Raw genomic sequence first — 19546 nt, forward strand, 5'->3', positions numbered from 1 at the left:
ATGTTGAAATTAGCGGTAATGACATTACAGAGAACCAAGTAACATGTGGTTTATTCATATGATAAAGAACTGGAAAGTTAACAAACCTGTGTGGACTTTTTCCTTTATACCTTGAGCACTACTGAGGGGTACTAAATGAGCTTCACATAAATTTCACAGGTTAGTAATTTTCCTAATTTATTTAATTTCTTAATTAACACTTTATTCTGAAAACCAAAGGCATTTTGTAGCTCAGAAGAATGAGGGTAACAGAATTATAATGTCAACTCTTGGAATTAAACTTACCTAAAGGTACACATAATGGAAGTATTTTCTGAATGATGGAAATTTTCATTACAAATAGCATTTTAGGTAATGACTTTTCAGAAAAGGTAAACTGTTTACTGGATAAGTGAAATCAAGAGTTTTGAATAAGCTATGTCCATTCAGAAATAAAGAATTATTACCTCCCAATATTTTTCAGACTTCTCTTCAAGGAATATGTTTACTGAAAAACTAAGTAAAGCCTTGACAGAGCTCAAACACATAAATGAATAATAGAGTTTACTGAAATATTGCCCAGCTAAGATTTTTGATATTTTATGTAAAAGTGGTGCATCTACTACCAGTTTTAACATACCAAGTTTTAAGAGTTATTTGTCAACCAAATCTATGACACATTTTTCAATTAACTGAATGTTATGATACCACTTTCTAAAACTAATCTAAATAGGCCTTGGAAGGTCCAACAGTACTGATCAACCACAATGTCATCCTCGGCCAATAGGCATCACTGGATACAGATATGGAGGGGCATGTGGTTAGCACACCAATCTCTCAAAACTCTGTCAATTTTTGTGACCAGAGCCATTACCTCTGAGACTAGTAGCCCCTCAATTGGCTTCACAAGGGTTGAGTGCACCATGCTTGCCAACAGTACTTGGCAGACCCAAATGGTCACCTGTCCAAGTGCTAGCCAAGCCCAACTGTGCTTAAGTTTGGTGATTTGATGGGAACCGTTGTTACCACTGCGGCAAGGCCACTGGCAATACCACTATCACTTGGGTGAAATTTGTTCTGATCTCTCACATAATGTACGCGATTTATGGTTTTTGCATAATCACATGATGCACTGGTGCACTTTCAAGTTACACATTCTAAATTTATCTATAAGTACAATAACATTTTTGTCAGTTTCCATGTGAAAACATAAAATTACAAAAAGTTTGTCATCCTATAGATTTCACTATATAAGTAAACAAAAACATAAATTAAAGGAAGATTTGCATCTGTAAATGAACTAATTTCCTTCCATTCCATCCATATAAATTATAATAAATGCCATGTATATTCAATAAAAATTTTACATAAATTATGCCAAATTATAAGTTATTTCTCATTAAATAGGTTGCCTTCATTTCATTCCAAAAACACATTAAAATTCACCAGAAACAATTACCCTTGATACAGAAATACCATATTTACAAGTGTAAATAAACCTTTTCATGTGGAACAGTTCTGAAATCTTTAAATTTTGCCTCAGGACTATATAAAATATCTTTTCTAACTGGTTTGATTCTCAGATTTTTCTACATGTGAAAAGATACATTTTTTAATTATATTTTAATTTTATGTAAAACCCATATGTCATTATAATAACTAATTTGACAAAGAAACTTCTAGAACTACCTGGAAGCCAGTCTAATGTATAATATCATGAATGCATGCCAAATGACACATTTGCATTTGAATGAGATGAAGATATTAGCTAGAAAAGTGCAAAATATTGAGAAAAATTTTATAATGATTATTTAAATATGAAAGAGGCTTAATATACAGTATAATAGAGAAAAGAGAAAAAAGTTAACTAAGGAGTAGGATTATAGCAAATGGAGTTAATTTCTCTTGCTATATTTCAGTTGGACAGGTTCTTGTCAATACGCTTAGGACTTTCCTAGGTAGCAAGTGGTGCAATGAAATGCAAGTGGAAGAGAAGAAGTTTTTTTCAACAATAAATGTATTTTATGCATTTCCTAAATGAGCCACTGCAAAGTGACATCTTTGTGCTAGGCTAATTTTTAGATCCATGCTTCAGTCCTAAGTTTGTCTTAAGATTTTTTTCTGATGGTTAATATGGTATATCTTTCACTTCTACCTAAGCTTTGTTTGATTGAAAGAACCAGGTTACAGCATAGTTCAGATTCCGTATGAAACTGGAGCTCTACTTGTAATCAGCTCGGAAAGTAGCAAAAAAAACTGTACATTACAAATATTCAGTCTGAGAACATCTTTTCTCCGTAGTGGCGTAGCGTGAGGGGAGACTTTGAGACTTAGTCTCCCCTGTATTCGTGCTTAAAAAAGATTCAATAGTAATTCATAAGAAAAATATAAATAACTTTCTGCTAAGAGCTCTAAACATGCGAAGACATCAGTCTTGTAGTCTGCGCCGCACCCTGAGTATTGGTGTATTTGCCTGCTTGAGACTCGCCTGCTCTCAGTCTCTGCCTCCCTGTGTGCGCCTGCGCCCCCTCCACTTCCCCTCTTCCACGAAAGCCGGTGCGCCGCACTTGCTAGCAGGTAGAGATGGGCAAACTGAAACACGTAACTGTTTCGAAACAAATGAAACAGTACAACGTAATGTTTCGATACGCTGTTTCGAAACAGTTTGTGTTGTGTTATCTAATAAACCTACACATTTTATCATCTTGAATGTCTACTGTATAAGTTTGTCCATATAAACACAAATGAGGTGCGAGAGCGCTAATCATATCGCAGAAAGTATGAACTATCACTTAGGCGTCTTGGCAGTTTCGTATTTCCTGCAGCAAATGCGCTGCTTTCGTGTCGTGTGACTTTCATACTTTTCAATTGGCTGAGGACAGCCATAGCCTAAGACAGAAGAACCACCACGAACGGAACTGGAGGTGGGAGCAAACTGCAGACACAACGGATATGCTACTGGGATTCCCACTTTCCGTTAGTATGGGTAATATACCCATCCTACTAATTTCCATGCACACTAAGGGAATCACTGTGGATAATAGGCACAGTGACTATAGTCTCACAAATAATGCCAAATAATTCGAATAAATAACGAAATATAACAGAAAAAATTTTGTCTTTCAAGGTGTTTCGAACCGTTACTATAAATTCACCATGCTTGCCAACCCTTCCCGTTTACCATTACACTATCAGTGATATGTCAAACAGACTGCTTGCAATTATACCTACATCAAATTTATGTATATGTCTAATAACTGTCACTCTACGCCTTTTTTTATTCGAAATGTTGTAGGCTTACTTGCGTTTCTTAATATGATTACTGTACATAAACAGAGAAGCGTACGTTAGAAAAAAGTGTAATTTAACTGAATGATTTTCACCTATTTATTATTTTGAATGTGAATAGTATGCGTTGTTTTATTGTTTGGTTAGTGTTTATAAAGCAGATGTTACGCCATTTCGGCATAGGACAGTCAGCTAGAAACGAAGCTTTATTTTCGGATATCTTAAGCTTCGTGCTATTGCTTGTCAAAAAGATTTCGACACTCTTGAAAGTGTTTCACGAAGTGGTATGTTGTGTTTCAGTACCTGTGCCGAGCCCGAAACTCGCCCGACACAAAGCGGAATGAAACATCACTGTTTCGATACAATTAGTCCGTTGCAAGCACGGGTGGACTGAAACAGCCTCATTTTGAAACAACGATAAAGTTTCTGTGTCTGGCTCGAGATCGAATCTGGTCCGGTTATCCGAGACAGGGGCGGAATGAAACACCACTGTTTCGAAACAGTGAACCACAGCCGTTCCGAAACACTGAAACAGTTCCACGTATCGATACACTGTATCGAAACATAGAAACAGTGGCCAAGTCTACTAGCAGGTATCGAGACTAGTCTCTGCCGCTTATATGCAGGATTTTAACACGGAAGTGAACAGTCGCACGGTTTGTGTTCATAATCATTCTTGCGTGATTTTAGTGCATATATTCGTTGTGTCGCCAACATGAGTGTGCGAGCAACTGAACACCTTATAGAATTTTTATTAAAAACGCCTTTTTCTACATTAACGTACCATACGAAAAAAAGTGCGAATTGAAGGACAAACGACCTACTCCTATACTCAGTGTAGTTTTAAGTGAAGCCAAACAAAAACTCACTTTTCAGACAGGCTGGTACGAAAAGTATACTTGGCTGTTGCGAATGCAGTTAATAACAGATTATATTGTTATATATGTCTTCTGTTTGGTGGTGAAAAGGAATGGTGGCTCGAATGGTTCAAATGGCTCTGAGCACTATGGGACTTAACATCTGTGGTCATCAGTCCCCTAGAACTTAGAACTACTTAAACCTAACTAACCTAAGGACAACACACACATCCATGCCCGAGGCAGGATTCGAACCTGCGACCGTAGCAGTCACGCGGTTCCGGACTGAGCGCCTAGAACCGCTAGACCACCGCGGCCGGCAAAAGGAATGGTGCAATGAGGGCATTTGTACAATAAAGAATTTTGACCGGAAAGCACCAAAGCATCAGATATCAAAACGTCAGCTGCAGGACAAAGAATCATTTCATTTATTGGGCAAAAGTAGAATTGAACACGCCCTTTCTGGAGCCGCTCGTCTGACAGCAATAAAATACAATGAACAAGTTGCATCCAACAGGAGACTATTGGCTTGCATTATTCAGGCAACTGTTGTTTGTACGCAAGAACTAGCCTTTCACGGCCATCGAGAAGATGAATCCTCCAGCTACAAAGATAACTATCTGGAATTATTGGATTTACTAGCTCAAGGAGAGCAGTCAATCCAAGACCATCTGCCATCATCTTCAACCTTTAAAGGAACTTCTCCAGACATACAGAATGATGTAATACACTCCTGGAAATTGAAATACGAACACCGTGAATTCATTGTCCCAGGAAGGGGAAACTTTATTGACACATTCCTGGGGTCAGATACATCACATGATCACACTGACAGAACCACAGGCACATAGACACAGGCAACAGAGCATGCACAATGTCGGCACTAGTACAGTGTATATCCACCTTTCGCAGCAATGCAGGCTGCTATTCTCCCATGGAGACGATGGTAGAGATGCTGGATGTAGTCCTGTGGAACGGCTTGCCATGCCATTCCCACCTGGCGCCTCAGTTGGACCAGCGTTCGTGCTGGACGTGCAGACCGCTTGAGACGACGCTTCATCCAGTCCCAAACATGCTCAATGGGGGACAGATCCGGAGATCTTGCTGGCCAGGGTAGTTGACTTACACCTTCTAGAGCACGTTGGGTGGCACGGGATACATGCGGACGTGCATTGTCCTGTTGGAACAGCAAGTTCCCTTGCCGGTCTAGGAATGGTAGAACGATGGGTTCGATGACGGTTTGGATGTACCGTGCATTATTCAGTGTCCCCTCGACGATCACCAGTGGTGTACGGCCAGTGTAGGAGATCGCTCCCCACACCATGATGCCGAGTGTTGGCCCTGTGTGCCTCGGTCGTATGCAGTCCTGATTGTGGCGCTCACCTGCACGGCGCCAAACACGCATACGACCATCATTGGCACCAAGGCAGAAGCGACTCTCATCGCTGAAGACGACACGTCTCCATTCGTCCCTCCATTCACGCCTGTCGCGACACCACTGGAGGCGGGCTGCACGATGTTGGGGCGTGAGCGGAAGACGGCCTAACGGTGTGCGGGACCGTAGCCCAGCTTCATGGAGACGGTTGCGAATGGTCCTTGCCGATACCCCAGGAGCAACAGTGTCCCTAATTTGCTGGGAAGTGGCGGTGCGGTCCCCTACGGCACTGCGTAGGATCCTATGGTCTTGGCATGCATCCGTGCGTCGCTGCGGTCCGGTCCCAGGTCGACGGGCACGTGCACCTTCCGCCGACCACTGGCGACAACATCGATGTACTGTGGAGACCTCACGCCCCACGTGTTGAGCAATTCGGCGGTACGTTCACCCGGCCTCCCGCATTCCCACTATACGCCCTCGCTCAAAGTCCGTCAACTGCAGTCCGTCAACTGCACATACGGTTCACGTCCACGCTGTCGCGGCATGCTACCAGTGTTAAAGACTGCGATGGAGCTCCGTATGCCACGGCAAAATGGCTGACACTGACGGCGGCGGTGCACAAATGCTGCGCAGCTAGCGCCATTCGACGGCAAACACCACGGTTCCTGGTGTGTCCGCTGTGCCGTGCGTGTGATCATTGCTTGTACAGCCCTCTCGCAGTGTCCGGAGCAAGTATGGTGGGTCTGACACACCAGTGCCAATGTGTTCTTTTTTCCATTTCCAGGAGTGTAGAAATGATAACTCTGGCAGTTAATGAGAAAATAAGATCTGAAATTTAGAACTGCAATTTCGTTTCGATTCAAGCTGATGAAATATTAGATGTGTCACGCAAGAGTCAAATGAGTATAATATTCAGATACTGTATTGCAGACAAAATTGAGTAAAGATTCGTTGTATTTTACGATGTTTCTGGAGATAAAACTACTGAAGGTTTGTCAAACATTGTAGCAGTATTGAAAGAATGGAATGTGGAAAGAAAAGTGGTTAGTCAAACATATGATGGCGCTTCAGTAATGGCGGGCAGAGAAAAAGAGGATTACAACAATTGGTGAAGCAGTTCTGTCCCTATGCGCTGTTTATTCATTGTTACACACACCAACTGAAATTTGGTACTGTTACATGCCTCCAAAATCATACGACAAGTACGCATGTTTGTAAGTGATTTTACTGCATTCCATTCGTTTTTCAGCAAATCATCAAAACGAACTGTATTGCTAACTGAGAAAGAATTTAAACTGCCACATGCAAGCAACACTCGCTGTAACTTTCATTCCAGGGCAGTTTCAATAATATCTAGTCATTTCTCAGAGGTATATAGTGTTTTTAATTATACAATTGATGATACAATCTCCATTCCTTCCGAACTAACTATGCAAACGTAGAAGAGAGGTGGCTCAAATTCAAAGATATAGTAGCAACAGCAATTGAGAGATTCATACCTCATAAATTGGTAAGAGATGAAACTGAACCCCCATTGTACACAAAACAGGTCCGAACACTGTTGCAGAGTCAACGGAAAAAGCATGCGAAGTTCAGAAGAACGCGAAATCCCGAAGATTGGCTAAAATTTACAGACGCGCGAAATTTGGCACGGACTTCAATGCGAGATGCCTTTAATAGGGTCCAGAACGAAACATTGTCTCGAAATTTGGTAGAAAATCCTAAGAAATTCTGGTCGTATGTAAAGTACACAAGCAGCAAGACGCAGTCAATACCTTCGCTGCGCAGTGCCGATGGTACTGTTGCCGACGACTGTGCCGCTAAAGCGGAGTTATTGAACGCAGTTTTCCGAAATTCCTTCACCAGGGAAGACGGATGGAATATTCCAGAATTTGAAACACGAACAGCTGCTAGCATGAGTTTCTTAGAAGTAGATACCTTAGGGGTTGCGAAGCAACTCATATCGCTTGATACGGGCAAGTCTTCAGGTCCAGATTGTATACCGATTAGGTTCCTTTCAGATTACGCTGATACAATAGCTCCCTACTTAGCAATCATGTACAACCGCTTGCTCACCGACAGATCTGTACCTACAGATTGGAAAATTGCGCAGGTCGCACCAGTGTTTAAGAAGGGTAGTAGGAGTAATCCATCGAACTACAGACCTATATCATTGACGTCGGTTTGCAGTAGGGTTTTGGAGCATATACTCTATTCAAACATTATGAATCACCTCGAAGGGAAAGATCTATTGATATGTAATCGGCATGGTTTCAGAAAACAGCGTTCTTGTGCAACGCAGCTAGCTCTTTATTTGCACGAAGTAATGGCCGCTATCGACAGGGGATCTCAGGTTGATTCCGTATTTCTGGATTTCCGGAAAGCTTTTGACACCATTCCTTACAAGCGACTTCTAATCAAGCTGTGGGCCTATGGGGTATCGTCTCAATTGTCCGACTGGATTCATGGTCTCCTGTCAGGAATGTCGCAGTTCGTAGTAATAGATGGCAAATCATCGAGTAAAACTGAAGTGATATCAGGTGTTCCCCAGGGAAGCGTCCTGGGACCTCTGCTGTTCCTGATCTGTATATATGACGTGGGAGACAATCTGAGCAGTTCTCTTAGGTTGTTCGCAGATGATGCTGTAATTTACAGTCTAGTAAGGTCATCCGAAGACCAGTATCAGTTGCAAAGCGATTTAGAAAAGATTGCTGTATGGTGTGGCAGGTGGCAGTTGACGCTAAATAATGAAAAGTGTGAGGTGATCCACATGAATTCCAAAAGAAATCCGTTGGAATTCGATTACTCGATAAATAGTACAATTCTCAAGGCTGTCAATTCAACTAAGTACCTGGGTGTTAAAATCACGAACAACTTCAATTGGAAAGACCACATAGATAATATTGTGGGGAAGGCGGGCCAAAGGTTGCGTTTCATTGGCAGGACACTTAGAAGATGCAACAAGTCCACTAAAGAGACAGCTTACACTACACTCGTTCGTCATCTGTTAGAATATTGCTGCGCGGTATGGGATCCTTACCAGGTGGGATTGACGGAGGACATCGAAAGGGTGCAAAAAAGGCAGCTCGTTTTGTATTATCACATAATAGGGGAGAGAGTGTGGCAGATATGATACGCGAGTTGGGATGGAAGTCATTAAAGCAAAGACGTATTTCGTTGCGGCGAGATCTATTTACGAAATTTCAGTCACCAACTTTCTCTTCTGAATGCGAAAATATTTTGTTGAGCCAAACCTTCATAGGTAGGAATGATCATCAAAATAAAATAAGGGAAATCAGAGCTAGAACAGAAAGGTTTAGGTGTTCGTTTTTCCCGCACGCTGTTCGGGAGTGGAATGGTAGAGAGATAGTATGATTGTGGTTCGATGAACCCTCTGCCAAGCACTTAAATGTGAATTGCAGAGTAGTCATGTAGATGTAGATACAGACTCTCAGCGGGGCCCAGAATCTTTCAGCTGTGCTGTAGGAACGAAACGACGGATGGATGATCCTACAGCCCGGTCCACACGCAACGACCTGTCTGCGCAGACATCGGCGCAGATATCTGTACATGCAAAAGATCCCTGCAAATGTGGTGTGTTCACACGACACAAAACCCAATCTACTACTCGCCCGCCATCTGTCGGTGTAGAAAAGAAATATCAGTGGCAAGCGACTACTCGTAAACGTCAAAAATTTAATCAAGTTATTTTGAAATATAGAAATGGAGGAAGTTCTGTTGTGGTCTGTGTTCGCAACTTGTGTTGCAAAAAACATTCAGACCAACCGCAGGAAACAGAGAAAGAGGTCAAAATGGTGTAGACAGTGGCTGCTAAAGCGAAAGCAGTTTTCTCACGTAAATTTACTGCGAGAGTTGCAGGGCGAACCTAATGACTGGTGAAATTATTTGCGGATGGATGTCGAAACTTATAATTATCTCTTAAAGCTTGTTGTTGTTGTTGTGGTCTTCAGTCCTGAGACTGGTTTGATGCAGCTCTCCACGCTACTCTATCCTGTGCAAGCTTTTTCATCTCCCAGTACGTACTGCAACCTACATCCCTCTGAATCTGCTTAGTGTACTGATCCCTTGGTCTCCCTCTACGTCCGCAGCTCATGGTCGTGCGGTAGCGTTCTCGCTTCCCACGCCCGGGTTCGATTCCCGGCGGGGGCAGGGATTTTCTCTGCCTCGTGATGACTGGGTGTTGTGTGATGTCCTTAAGTTAGTTAGGTTTAAGTAGTTCTAAGTTCTGGGGGGCTGATGACCATAGCTGTTAAGTCCCATAGTGCTAAGAGCCATTTGAATCTCCCTCTACGATTTTTACCCTCCACGCTGCCCTCCAATACTAAATTGGTGATCCCCTGATGCCTCAGAACATGCCCTACTAACCGATCCCTTCTTCTAGTCAAGTTGTGCCACAAACTCCTCTTCTTCCCAATCCTATTCAATACCTCCTCATTAGTTATGCGATCTACCCATGCACTCTTCAGCATTCTTCTGTAGCACCACATTTCGAAAGCTTCTATTCTCTTCTTGTCCAAACTAGTTATCGTCCATGTTTCACTTCCATACATGCCTACACTCCATACATATACTTTCAGAAACTACTTCCTGACACTTAAATCTATACTCGATGTTAACAAATTTCTCTTCTTCAGAAACGCTTTCCTAGCCATTGCCAGTCTACATTTTATATCCTCTCTATTTCGACCATCATCAGTTATTTTGCTCCCCAAATAGTACAACTCCTTTGCTACTTTAAGTGTCTCATTTCCTAATCTAATTCTCTCAGCATCACCCGACTTAATTCGACTACATTCCATTATCCTCGTTTTGCTTTTGTTGATGTTCATCTCATATCCTTGTAACCCCTCATATTATGAGAAAAAATACTTGTATAGGGAAGGGCAATTTCTCCTCACGAACGGCTGGCGGGAACATTAAGATTCCTAGCAACAGGAAGGAGCTACAACGATTTGGAATTTTCAACTGCAATATCGAAACAAGAGTTGAGTGAAATAATACCTGCAATTTTTCAATTAGAGCATTGTATGCTGCTGTCTTTATGTCTCAGTCACTATATTCTTTACTTTAATCTTTCACAAACATGGGTGGTTTCTATATACACTCCTGGAAATTGAAATAAGAACACCGTGAATTCATTGTCCCAGGAAGGGGAAACTTTATTGTCACATTCCTGGGGTCAGATACATCACATGATCACACTGACAGAACCACAGGCACATAGACACAGGCAACAGAGCATGCACAATGTCGGCACTAGTACAGTGTATATCCACCTTTCGCAGCAATGCAGGTTGCTATTCTCCCATGGAGACGATCGTAGAGATGCTGGATGTAGTCCTGTGGAACGGCTTGCCATGCCATTTCCGCCTGGCACCTCAGTTGGACCAGCGTTCGTGCTGGACGTGCAGACCGCGTGAGACGACGCTTCATCCAGTCCCAAACATGCTCAATGGGGGACAGATCCGGAGATCTTGCTGGCCAGGGTAGTTGACTCACACCTTCTAGAGCACGTTGGGTGGCACGGGATACATGCGGACGTGCATTGTCCTGTTGGAACAGCAAGTTCCCTTGCCGATCTAGGAATGGTAGAACGATGGGTTCGATGACGGTTTGGATGTACCGTGCACTATTCAGTGTCCCCTCGACGATCACCAGTGGTGTACGGCCAGTGTAGGAGATCGCTCCCCACACCATGATGCCGGGTGTTGGCCCTGTGTGCCTCGGTCGTATGCAGTCCTGATTGTGGCGCTCACCTGCACGGCGCCAAACACGCATACGACCATCATTGGCACCAAGGCAGAAGCGACACGTCTCCATTCGTCCCTCCATTCACGCCTGTCGCGACACCACTGGAGGCGGGCTGCACGATGTTGGGGCATGAGCGGAAGACGGCCTAACGGTGTGCGGGACCGTAGCCCAGCTTCATGGAGACGGTTGCGAATGGTCCTCGCCGATACCCCAGGAGCAACAGTGTCCCTAATTTGCTGGGAAGTGGCGGTGCGGTCCCCTACGGCACTGCGTAGGATCCTACGGTCTTGGCGTGTATCCGTGCGTCGCTGCGGTCCGGTCCCAGGTCGACGGGCACGTGCACCTTCCGCCGACCACTGGTGACAACATCGATGTACTGTGGAGACCTCACGCCCCACGTGTTGAGCAATTCGGCGGTACGTCCACCCGGCCTCCCGCATTCCCACTATACGCCCTCGCTCAAAGTCCGTCAACTGCACATACGGTTCACGTCCACGCTGTCGCGGCATGCTACCAGTGTTAAAGACTGCGATGGAGCTCCGTATGCCATGGCAAACTGGCTGACACTGACGGCGGCGGTGCACAAATGCTGCGCAGCTAGCGCCTTTCGACGGCCAACACCGCGGTTCCTGGTGTGTCCGCTGTGCCGTGCGTGTGATCATTGCTTGTACAGCCCTCTCGCAGTGTCCGGAGCAAGTATGGTGGGTCTGACACACCGGTGTCAATGTGTTCTTTTTTCTATTTCCAGGAGTGTATTTCAATGAATTCACTTACAGACTCTCGAGAACACTGACGAATATCGGCCATTTTAATGCCCTGTGCGCACAAATACAAACACTAGACTGAGCAAACAACCGTTTCGCGCCAGATTTGCGGCGATCTCCTGTCCACACGCTCCAACTTGTCTGTGCAGATGTGGTTTCAACCCACAGATTTGAGAGGTGTCGCTCAAACCTCCAGCTCCAACTTCCAGGTTTGCACACACCTCAGGTTGGTGCAAATCTTCTGTCCACACCCAACGATCTGTCTGCGCAGATGTCATGTGCGCAGACATTTGCGCAGACAGATCGTTGCGTGTGGACGGGCCTTACATTTGTCTAATTGCTTTGTTTCTACCGAGGGTGCTTTGCTTATGTTGTTCAATTCTTTAATGTTCTTCAGTCAAAATCTGTCAGTATAATTGCTTGCCACGACGAAATACGAACTGTTTTGAGAAACTTACGGCATTTAAGAACGGAAACATTCGTCGATGAATGCATTTAATGCAGTTTGTGTTTGAGTGGCAACTTATCATTTCGTGACAGTCAAAATACATCTCTCAGGGCACTAACTTACGAGATACTGGATTTGCAAATTGTTCAGATGGAAAGAAGATTTCAAGATTTTTCCTAAATTCAGTTTGTGAACTTTTGAACGAAAAGTGTTTCCCGAACTATCAAAAAGAATTCCCAAAGTTGAAACTGCTTCAGTTATTAGGACAGTACCCTTTTTTTTTCAAACAAGAACAACTTGAAAATGCACTGTGTAACATTTACGCTGATGTGAAAAGACACTTATCTCCAAGAATCCTCTTAAAGTACGTTGTCAACAATCATTCAGACTCTGTTTATGAAGAAACAACGAAGTTCCTGTGTTTGGTTTTGACCCTACCTGCAACTATAGCAAGCAGTGAACGAAGCACTAGTACTCTTAAACGAGTGAAGAATTATTTAAGGAATTCAATGTCCAACACCCGGCTGTCGTGTTTGAGCACGTTGGCAATAGAAAAGACTTTACTTGGAGAGCTATCCAGTGATCAGATCTTTGTAGACCGAGTTACAGACTCATTCGTGGAAAGAAAAGACGCATTGCACTTGTATACAAGAAAATATAAGTGCTTGAGTTCTACAAATCTGTCATCGTTTCTTGAACAAGTTAGTTATTATTATTATTATTAGTGGCGACGGTAGTGGTTATAGTAGTAGTAGTAGTAGTAGTAGTTGTTGTTTTATTTGATGCATTTTGTTTCATTTGTTTAAATTATTGTTTATTGTACTATTTTGTCTACCTATAATAAATGTAGAGTCTTCCCAACCTTTACAACCACGCTACGCCACTGCTTTTCTGAAGGATATAGTACAGTGTGGTACATTATGCAGACCCTTGTAAAACTGATAAAAAGGTTCCTGGATGTATGTACTTACAAGAGGCACCTTTTCTTGGAGAAAAGGAACCAACACTCTTCTTAAAGCGGAGGCCATCTTTTGTTGATGTGTACAATAAATACTTTCCAGATGGAAAGTGTGTTACTGTTTCAAATTCATCACAGTATGTGGCATTGCAGACACATACAATACTGTCATATCCAAAGCTTTTAGGAATGCATTGTGAGTCAGCATTTACTGGCACTGGAACAATAACAAAATTTGTAAATTAAGATTAACACAGTTAGCTGAGATTAAATAATCATAGCATTGAATAATAAACACCTCAAAAATCATTTTCAAACAACTGATCATCTCCATATGTGTGTAAGCTTAGATTCAAAGGAGGCAGAGAATGAATGAATAAGTCTTATGAAATAAAAATAAAAAAAAAACCTTAATTGTGAAATAAAAACACATATATCCTCTCCATGAGAAATGGTCTAAAACTGATGCCAGCAACTTCAGACGAATATCAGTCCTAGACATAATATACAAGATGTTCTCAAAGCCCTGCTGCAACCCCAAAATGACTACCAACTTTGAGAATATTATGTGGGTTTCAGGAAAAGAAGATTTTGCTCAGAAAAAATCCTAAGCCTCAAAAACTTCATGGCAAACAAAAACTCAAGAGCAAAATCAAATGTTATCAGTTTCATTGACTTTCAAAAAGCATACAACTCAATAGACTACAGATACCTGATCTCTATACTAAAAGAACTAAATCAGACAACAAAATCACAAACATAATCAGAGAATCCTTACCAGCACATACTCCAAAGTTAAATTCAAGGGTGAACACTCTGAACCTTTTGAGGAAAAACTACTGTATGGCAAGGAGATCCACTCTCCTCATTGCTATTTAACTGCACTATAGAGAAAGTACCCAGAGAGTGGAACATGAGGACCCAAATTGGAATCCAATGGTCAACCAAAAACCAAAGGCATCAAATTCAACTGTCTAACTTCTGCAAGTGATGTGGTCCTAAGGGCCAAGTCCTTGGAAGAAGGGTGGAAAAACGGGGTGTGTCACAAAATCTCTTTTGAAAAGACCAGAAGAATGACAAACATAAAAAAGCCACTGAAACATTTTGCACTGTGAAAAAAAAAAGCTAGACATGAAAGAATTCAAGTGTGAGTACCTTGAAGAATGTATATGTGGAATTCTCTTCAGAAAAAGGCAATGGAATATAGAAGAAATAAAGTTGAACTGGCCTTCCAACTTGATAAAAACAAATATTACAAAAACTCCTTCTCATGGAATGTAAAAATAAGATAGAACAGCATGGTAATCAAACTGGGAACTGTACATGCAGCTAAAACACTATCCATCACCAACCATGGCTCAGCTGAAAGACTTGAGACCATCCATTGTAATACATTTGTATACTCCATGATATGCTGCCCAGAGAGTAGTTGAGATGTTGCTGCTCAAGCCTGACCCAGTATTGAATAGAGACCTTCCTTAACTCATTATGTGTGTGAGGAGAGTTTTTGTGATGACACAGACACACTGAAAGTTTCAATTGATCTTAAACATGTTCAGTTGGGTTAATGACAGCAAATTCCACAAGCCACTTCATTTGATTAATTCTTGCCTCCAGGAGAAAGCAATGTGCTTCAGCATTACTGTCTTGAAAGATGAAACCTTCACTGATATGTTAACTCTAGGGACAGACATTTGGTTGAGTGAACTCATTCGGATACTGCGCAATGCTCAAATTACCCTCAAAAGTGATGAAAACCATCCAATATCCGTACATGATGTTGTTGCTATTGTTGCTGTGGTCTTCATTTCAAAGTCTGATTTGATGCAACTCTTTGTGCTATTCAGTCCTACTTCATCACTGCATAGCTCTTGCAACCTACATCCACCAAAACCATCTAACTGCAGTCTTTCTATACAATTTTTATCCCACTCACTTCCCTCCATTAGCAAATTTCTGATTCCCTGGCACCTTAATGTGTGCCCTAAGAACTGATCCCTTCCTTTAGTTAAGGTACACCATAAATATCTTTTCTCACTAGTTCAATTCAGTACCTCTTCAGTAATTATGTTATCTAACCAATTAAATATCTGTAGCACCATGTTTTAAAAGCTTCCATTCTCTTCTTGCCTGAACTGATTACTGTGCATATTTCACTTCCATATAAGACTAGATAGTAGATAAAAATCAAAAAACACTTTCTAACATTTAAATTTATATTTGTCATTAAAATACATAACTTTTTCAGAAATTATTTTCTCCATATTGCCAGTCTGCATTTTGTAACTTCTGTATTTTGGTCAAACATTTGATGTTGGTACCTACACAGCTAGGTGCATTTAACAGGTGGCCACAGGTTGCTAAATTTCTGAAGATGCTCAAAGCTGATGGAAAACTGGTAATAATGGAAATTATATATGACTTGTGGATACTCCACAATTTTGTGCCTGTAATCGTATGCCAGAGTACTGTGAGCTAACACAGCTTCTCATGTGAATGTGCTTGTTTTAAATTTCATCAGTGCTCTTTAGCTTCAACTCCTCTACTTCATATGTGTTTATCTATTTATCAGACACAGTTCCGTGCTTTATTAGCTGTGTAAAGCATAGAACTGCTGTTTGCATAATGCCTGGTGTTTGTTATATGTTTGAAGAGCCCCTTGCAATCCCTCAGTAGAGTGATAGTTTTCATAACAAAAGTAGCATATCAGAGTACTGTGAGTTGACACAGCTGCTCGCAAGAAGATACTTATTTTAAATTTCATCTGTACTCTTCAGCTTTAACTTTTTTTTCATGTATGATTTTGACTTAATAGGGCACCTTTAGGAGCTGTGATTGCTGTGTTCAGTTGCGAGCTGAGATGGTGAACCTTGGCCACTCACAGATCCAAGCAGTGATAGCTTCAGTCATGCAGCTTGCACTGAAGTTCACACGTCACCCATGGTCAAGTGTGGAGCTCCAACATCAGTCACATAATGGGGCCCTTTAGGGATATGGCTGCCAAGAATGGGAAGGACATGAGTGTGAACTATGTGTGCCTACTGGGTGGAGTAGTTCTGGATGTTGAGTGGGTGCTTCCATGTGCCATTAAGAGCACAGAGTGCAGCCAACTGCAAGTGCTGGCTTGTGTCAGTACTAACAATGTGTCACTTTGGATTGGGAGAGACTCTCTCCGTTCAGTGGCTAGCTGAAATAGTAAAGATCGCCAGTCTTGCTTGTGAGACAAAGGTGGCGTTCACCATCTGCGGCATCATTGACACAATCAACTGTGATCCTTTGGTACAGAGCCGAGTGGAGGACCTGAAGCAGTGGTTGTGTATGCTGCAGATTCCTCAACTTGCACCATATGATTGTGTGCTTCCAGGTTCTGCTAAATAGGTCAGGGTTCCACAACACACAGCAAGCAGCTACATGGGTAGAAGTGGTTGTGAGGTGGGGACTGCACAGTTTTTCAGGTTATGGGGTCTAGGAAAAGGGCTTCAGTTTCAAAGGGTGCAGAACGAACATTAACTGATGGATAAAAAGCAACACCAAAAAATAATTAATGTTGAGTAATGAAATTCAGGGATTACATTTGTCCCGGTAACATATTTAATTAATTAATATAGCAAAATCACAAATTATTGTAAATGCAAGATAAGCCATTGCAAGTGTGAAATGCTGGTAAACTAATAACCAATGTAACCGCCTGAGTGTTGAGTGAAAGCATGCAAACATGCATGCATTGTGTGTTGTACAGGTGCCAGATGTCAGTTAGTGCGATGGAGGTACACGCCTGCAGCAGCTGGTTAGTCAATACAGGGACAGTTAATGTTCTCTCTGACTGATCCTGGGGTTGTTGTGTTATGATGTCCCATATGTGCTCAATTGGAGACAGATCTGGTGACCAAGCAGGCCAAGACAACGTGTCAATATTCTGTATAGCATATTGGGTTACAACAGCGGTATGTGGGTGAGTTATCCTGTAGGAAAACACACCCTGGAATTCTGTTCATGATGCAGCACAACAGGTTGAATCACCAGACTGTTGTACAGATTTGGAGTCAGAGACCAAGGGATAACCACGAGAGTGCTGCTGCTGTCACACAAAATTGCACCCCGAACCACACCTCCAGGTGTAGGCCCAGTGCATATAGCACACACAAACAGGCCCTCAACTGGCTTTCTTGTAACCAACATATGGGCATCATGACACCTAGGCAGAACCGGCTTTCATCAGGAAACACAACAGAACTCCACACTGCCCTTCAATGAGTTCTTGTTTGATACCACTGAAATCATAAATGACAGTGGTTTGGGGTCAGTGGAATGTACACTGCAGGGCATCTAGCTTTGTGCTGTCCTTCAAGTAATCAAATTGTAACAATTTGTTGTGCCACTGAGGTGCCAACAGCTGCTCAAATTGTTGCTGCAGATGCAGTACGATGTGCCAGAGCCATACGCTGAACACCTTAATCTTCCGTCTTGGTACTGCCATGCGATTGTCTGGAGCCTGCACTTCTTGTGACTGTACATTCTCATGACTGACACTGATCACTGAAGGAACATCCAGCATCTCGTGGTCCTATTGCATAAACTGGTCTTTGTCACCTTACAGGCATTCTTGGCTAACATCAACCTACCACGTCCAATCTGTTGTAATTAGGCTTACTTAATTCAGTGCCCATTATTCCAGTTCAGTGTCATTCCCAGTGTATTTGGAAGCCAAGGGTTTCTGGTGTACACTTCTCTTCTCGGAATGTGCTTCTTTGGTGCAGTTCTAGCAGGGTGCAAAAAACTCTCTGTGAAAAGAATGTAGTTTGACGGTAGTGCCATTGTGTGTATTGTATGTGAGTGTTTCCTATAATATATTTATCAAGAATGACAATATGTGTGTTTTAATTCAACTGCCCACCCCTGTCCATGTGTCAATATTCACTGCACATGTAAAAATTACAACAGGTTATGGGCCAAGTGCACAGGTGTTGTGAGTTTATTTGAGTTCAATGAAAAAAGAACTCTAGGTACAAGAACAGACAAAGATGACATACCTAAATCCTACCTCAGCTGATGACAAAGAAAAGAATTCAGAATGATGGAACCATCTGTGAAGACTGATCGCCTGCGCAGCAATAACTATTTTGCATGATCAGTTCTTGTTTGCTCTTTGATACAACATCATGAGGCATGGGATGCCATAGAACCCAGATCTGAAACACATTACAATCAGTTGGATGTAGAGAAAAAGAAGAAAAATGACAGGGCCTTGTCCATCATTCTAATGTTGTTTGAAGGCTGCTACCTAGAGATGATTGCCATTCTAAAACTAGCAAAGAAAGTGTGGGAGACATGGAAAAAATTCACTGTAAGAACCGCCTACTTAACACTATATCCAGGATGAGGGACTTAGTAAATATGAAGAAAGAAGGCGATATGACTATGGACGACTATGCAACAAAGATACTAGCTGCCAACAGATTACTGAAGCAAGTGGGCTTTACCTTCGAAGACAAAACAGTTGCAAGCTTCATGCTTCTACGACTGCCTCTGGAGAAGTATGAAGGCACCATTAGAAGTTTAGAAAGAGATGAATACAGACGAACCACAGACCTTGTCAGCAACAGACTACAATTAGAAGAGAAGCAGCTGAAACCAGATTCGAAGTCCACAAACAGCTGAGAAGAAGCCAAAGCATATGCAGCACAGGGTGGAGGTAATAAATAATACAAGTTTTGCCGGACCCACTGCAAACATCATAAACAAAACCAAAAAGGTGAGAAGAACACTGCCAGTACAAACAGACTATGTTTCTTCTGTGATGAAGCAGGAAACATTGCCAAAAAGTGCCCACATTTCCACGGAAAACAAGGAGGTGGTGCACCAAGCAAGCAGAATATTCCCAAGAAATCAGCATACAGAGCAAATGGATCCAAGCTCAACAGTGCTAAGAAATATCCAAATAGTGAAGACCCAAGTGCAAGTTCAAAGGAAGACGATGAAATAGTGGGCATGACAGTGACCAAAAGTTGAGGGGATGCTGATGGAAACATGTGTGTTCTGGATTGAGGAGTATTACATCATTGATTAGTCACCAAGAGATACTACAGGACTTAGGGATAGGCAACT

The 19546-nt window shown here is 42.3% G+C and overlaps 1 protein-coding gene across 1 annotated transcript in view; it reads right to left on the reverse strand.

Annotated features, from left to right (window-relative positions):
* The window catches only part of LOC126484284 (lysosomal acid glucosylceramidase-like), a 269423-nt gene that overhangs the window by 147860 nt on the left and 102017 nt on the right, over positions 1–19546 (reverse strand). Inside the window, exon 3 of the mRNA XM_050107711.1 lies at positions 13455–13658. Coding sequence (XP_049963668.1) covers positions 13455–13658 — 204 coding nt within the window. The remainder of the gene's footprint in view (positions 1–13454; positions 13659–19546) is intronic.

Source organism: Schistocerca serialis, chromosome 6 (genome assembly GCF_023864345.2).
Source record: "Schistocerca serialis cubense isolate TAMUIC-IGC-003099 chromosome 6, iqSchSeri2.2, whole genome shotgun sequence".
In the NCBI taxonomy this organism is placed as follows: Eukaryota; Metazoa; Arthropoda; class Insecta; order Orthoptera; family Acrididae; genus Schistocerca; species Schistocerca serialis.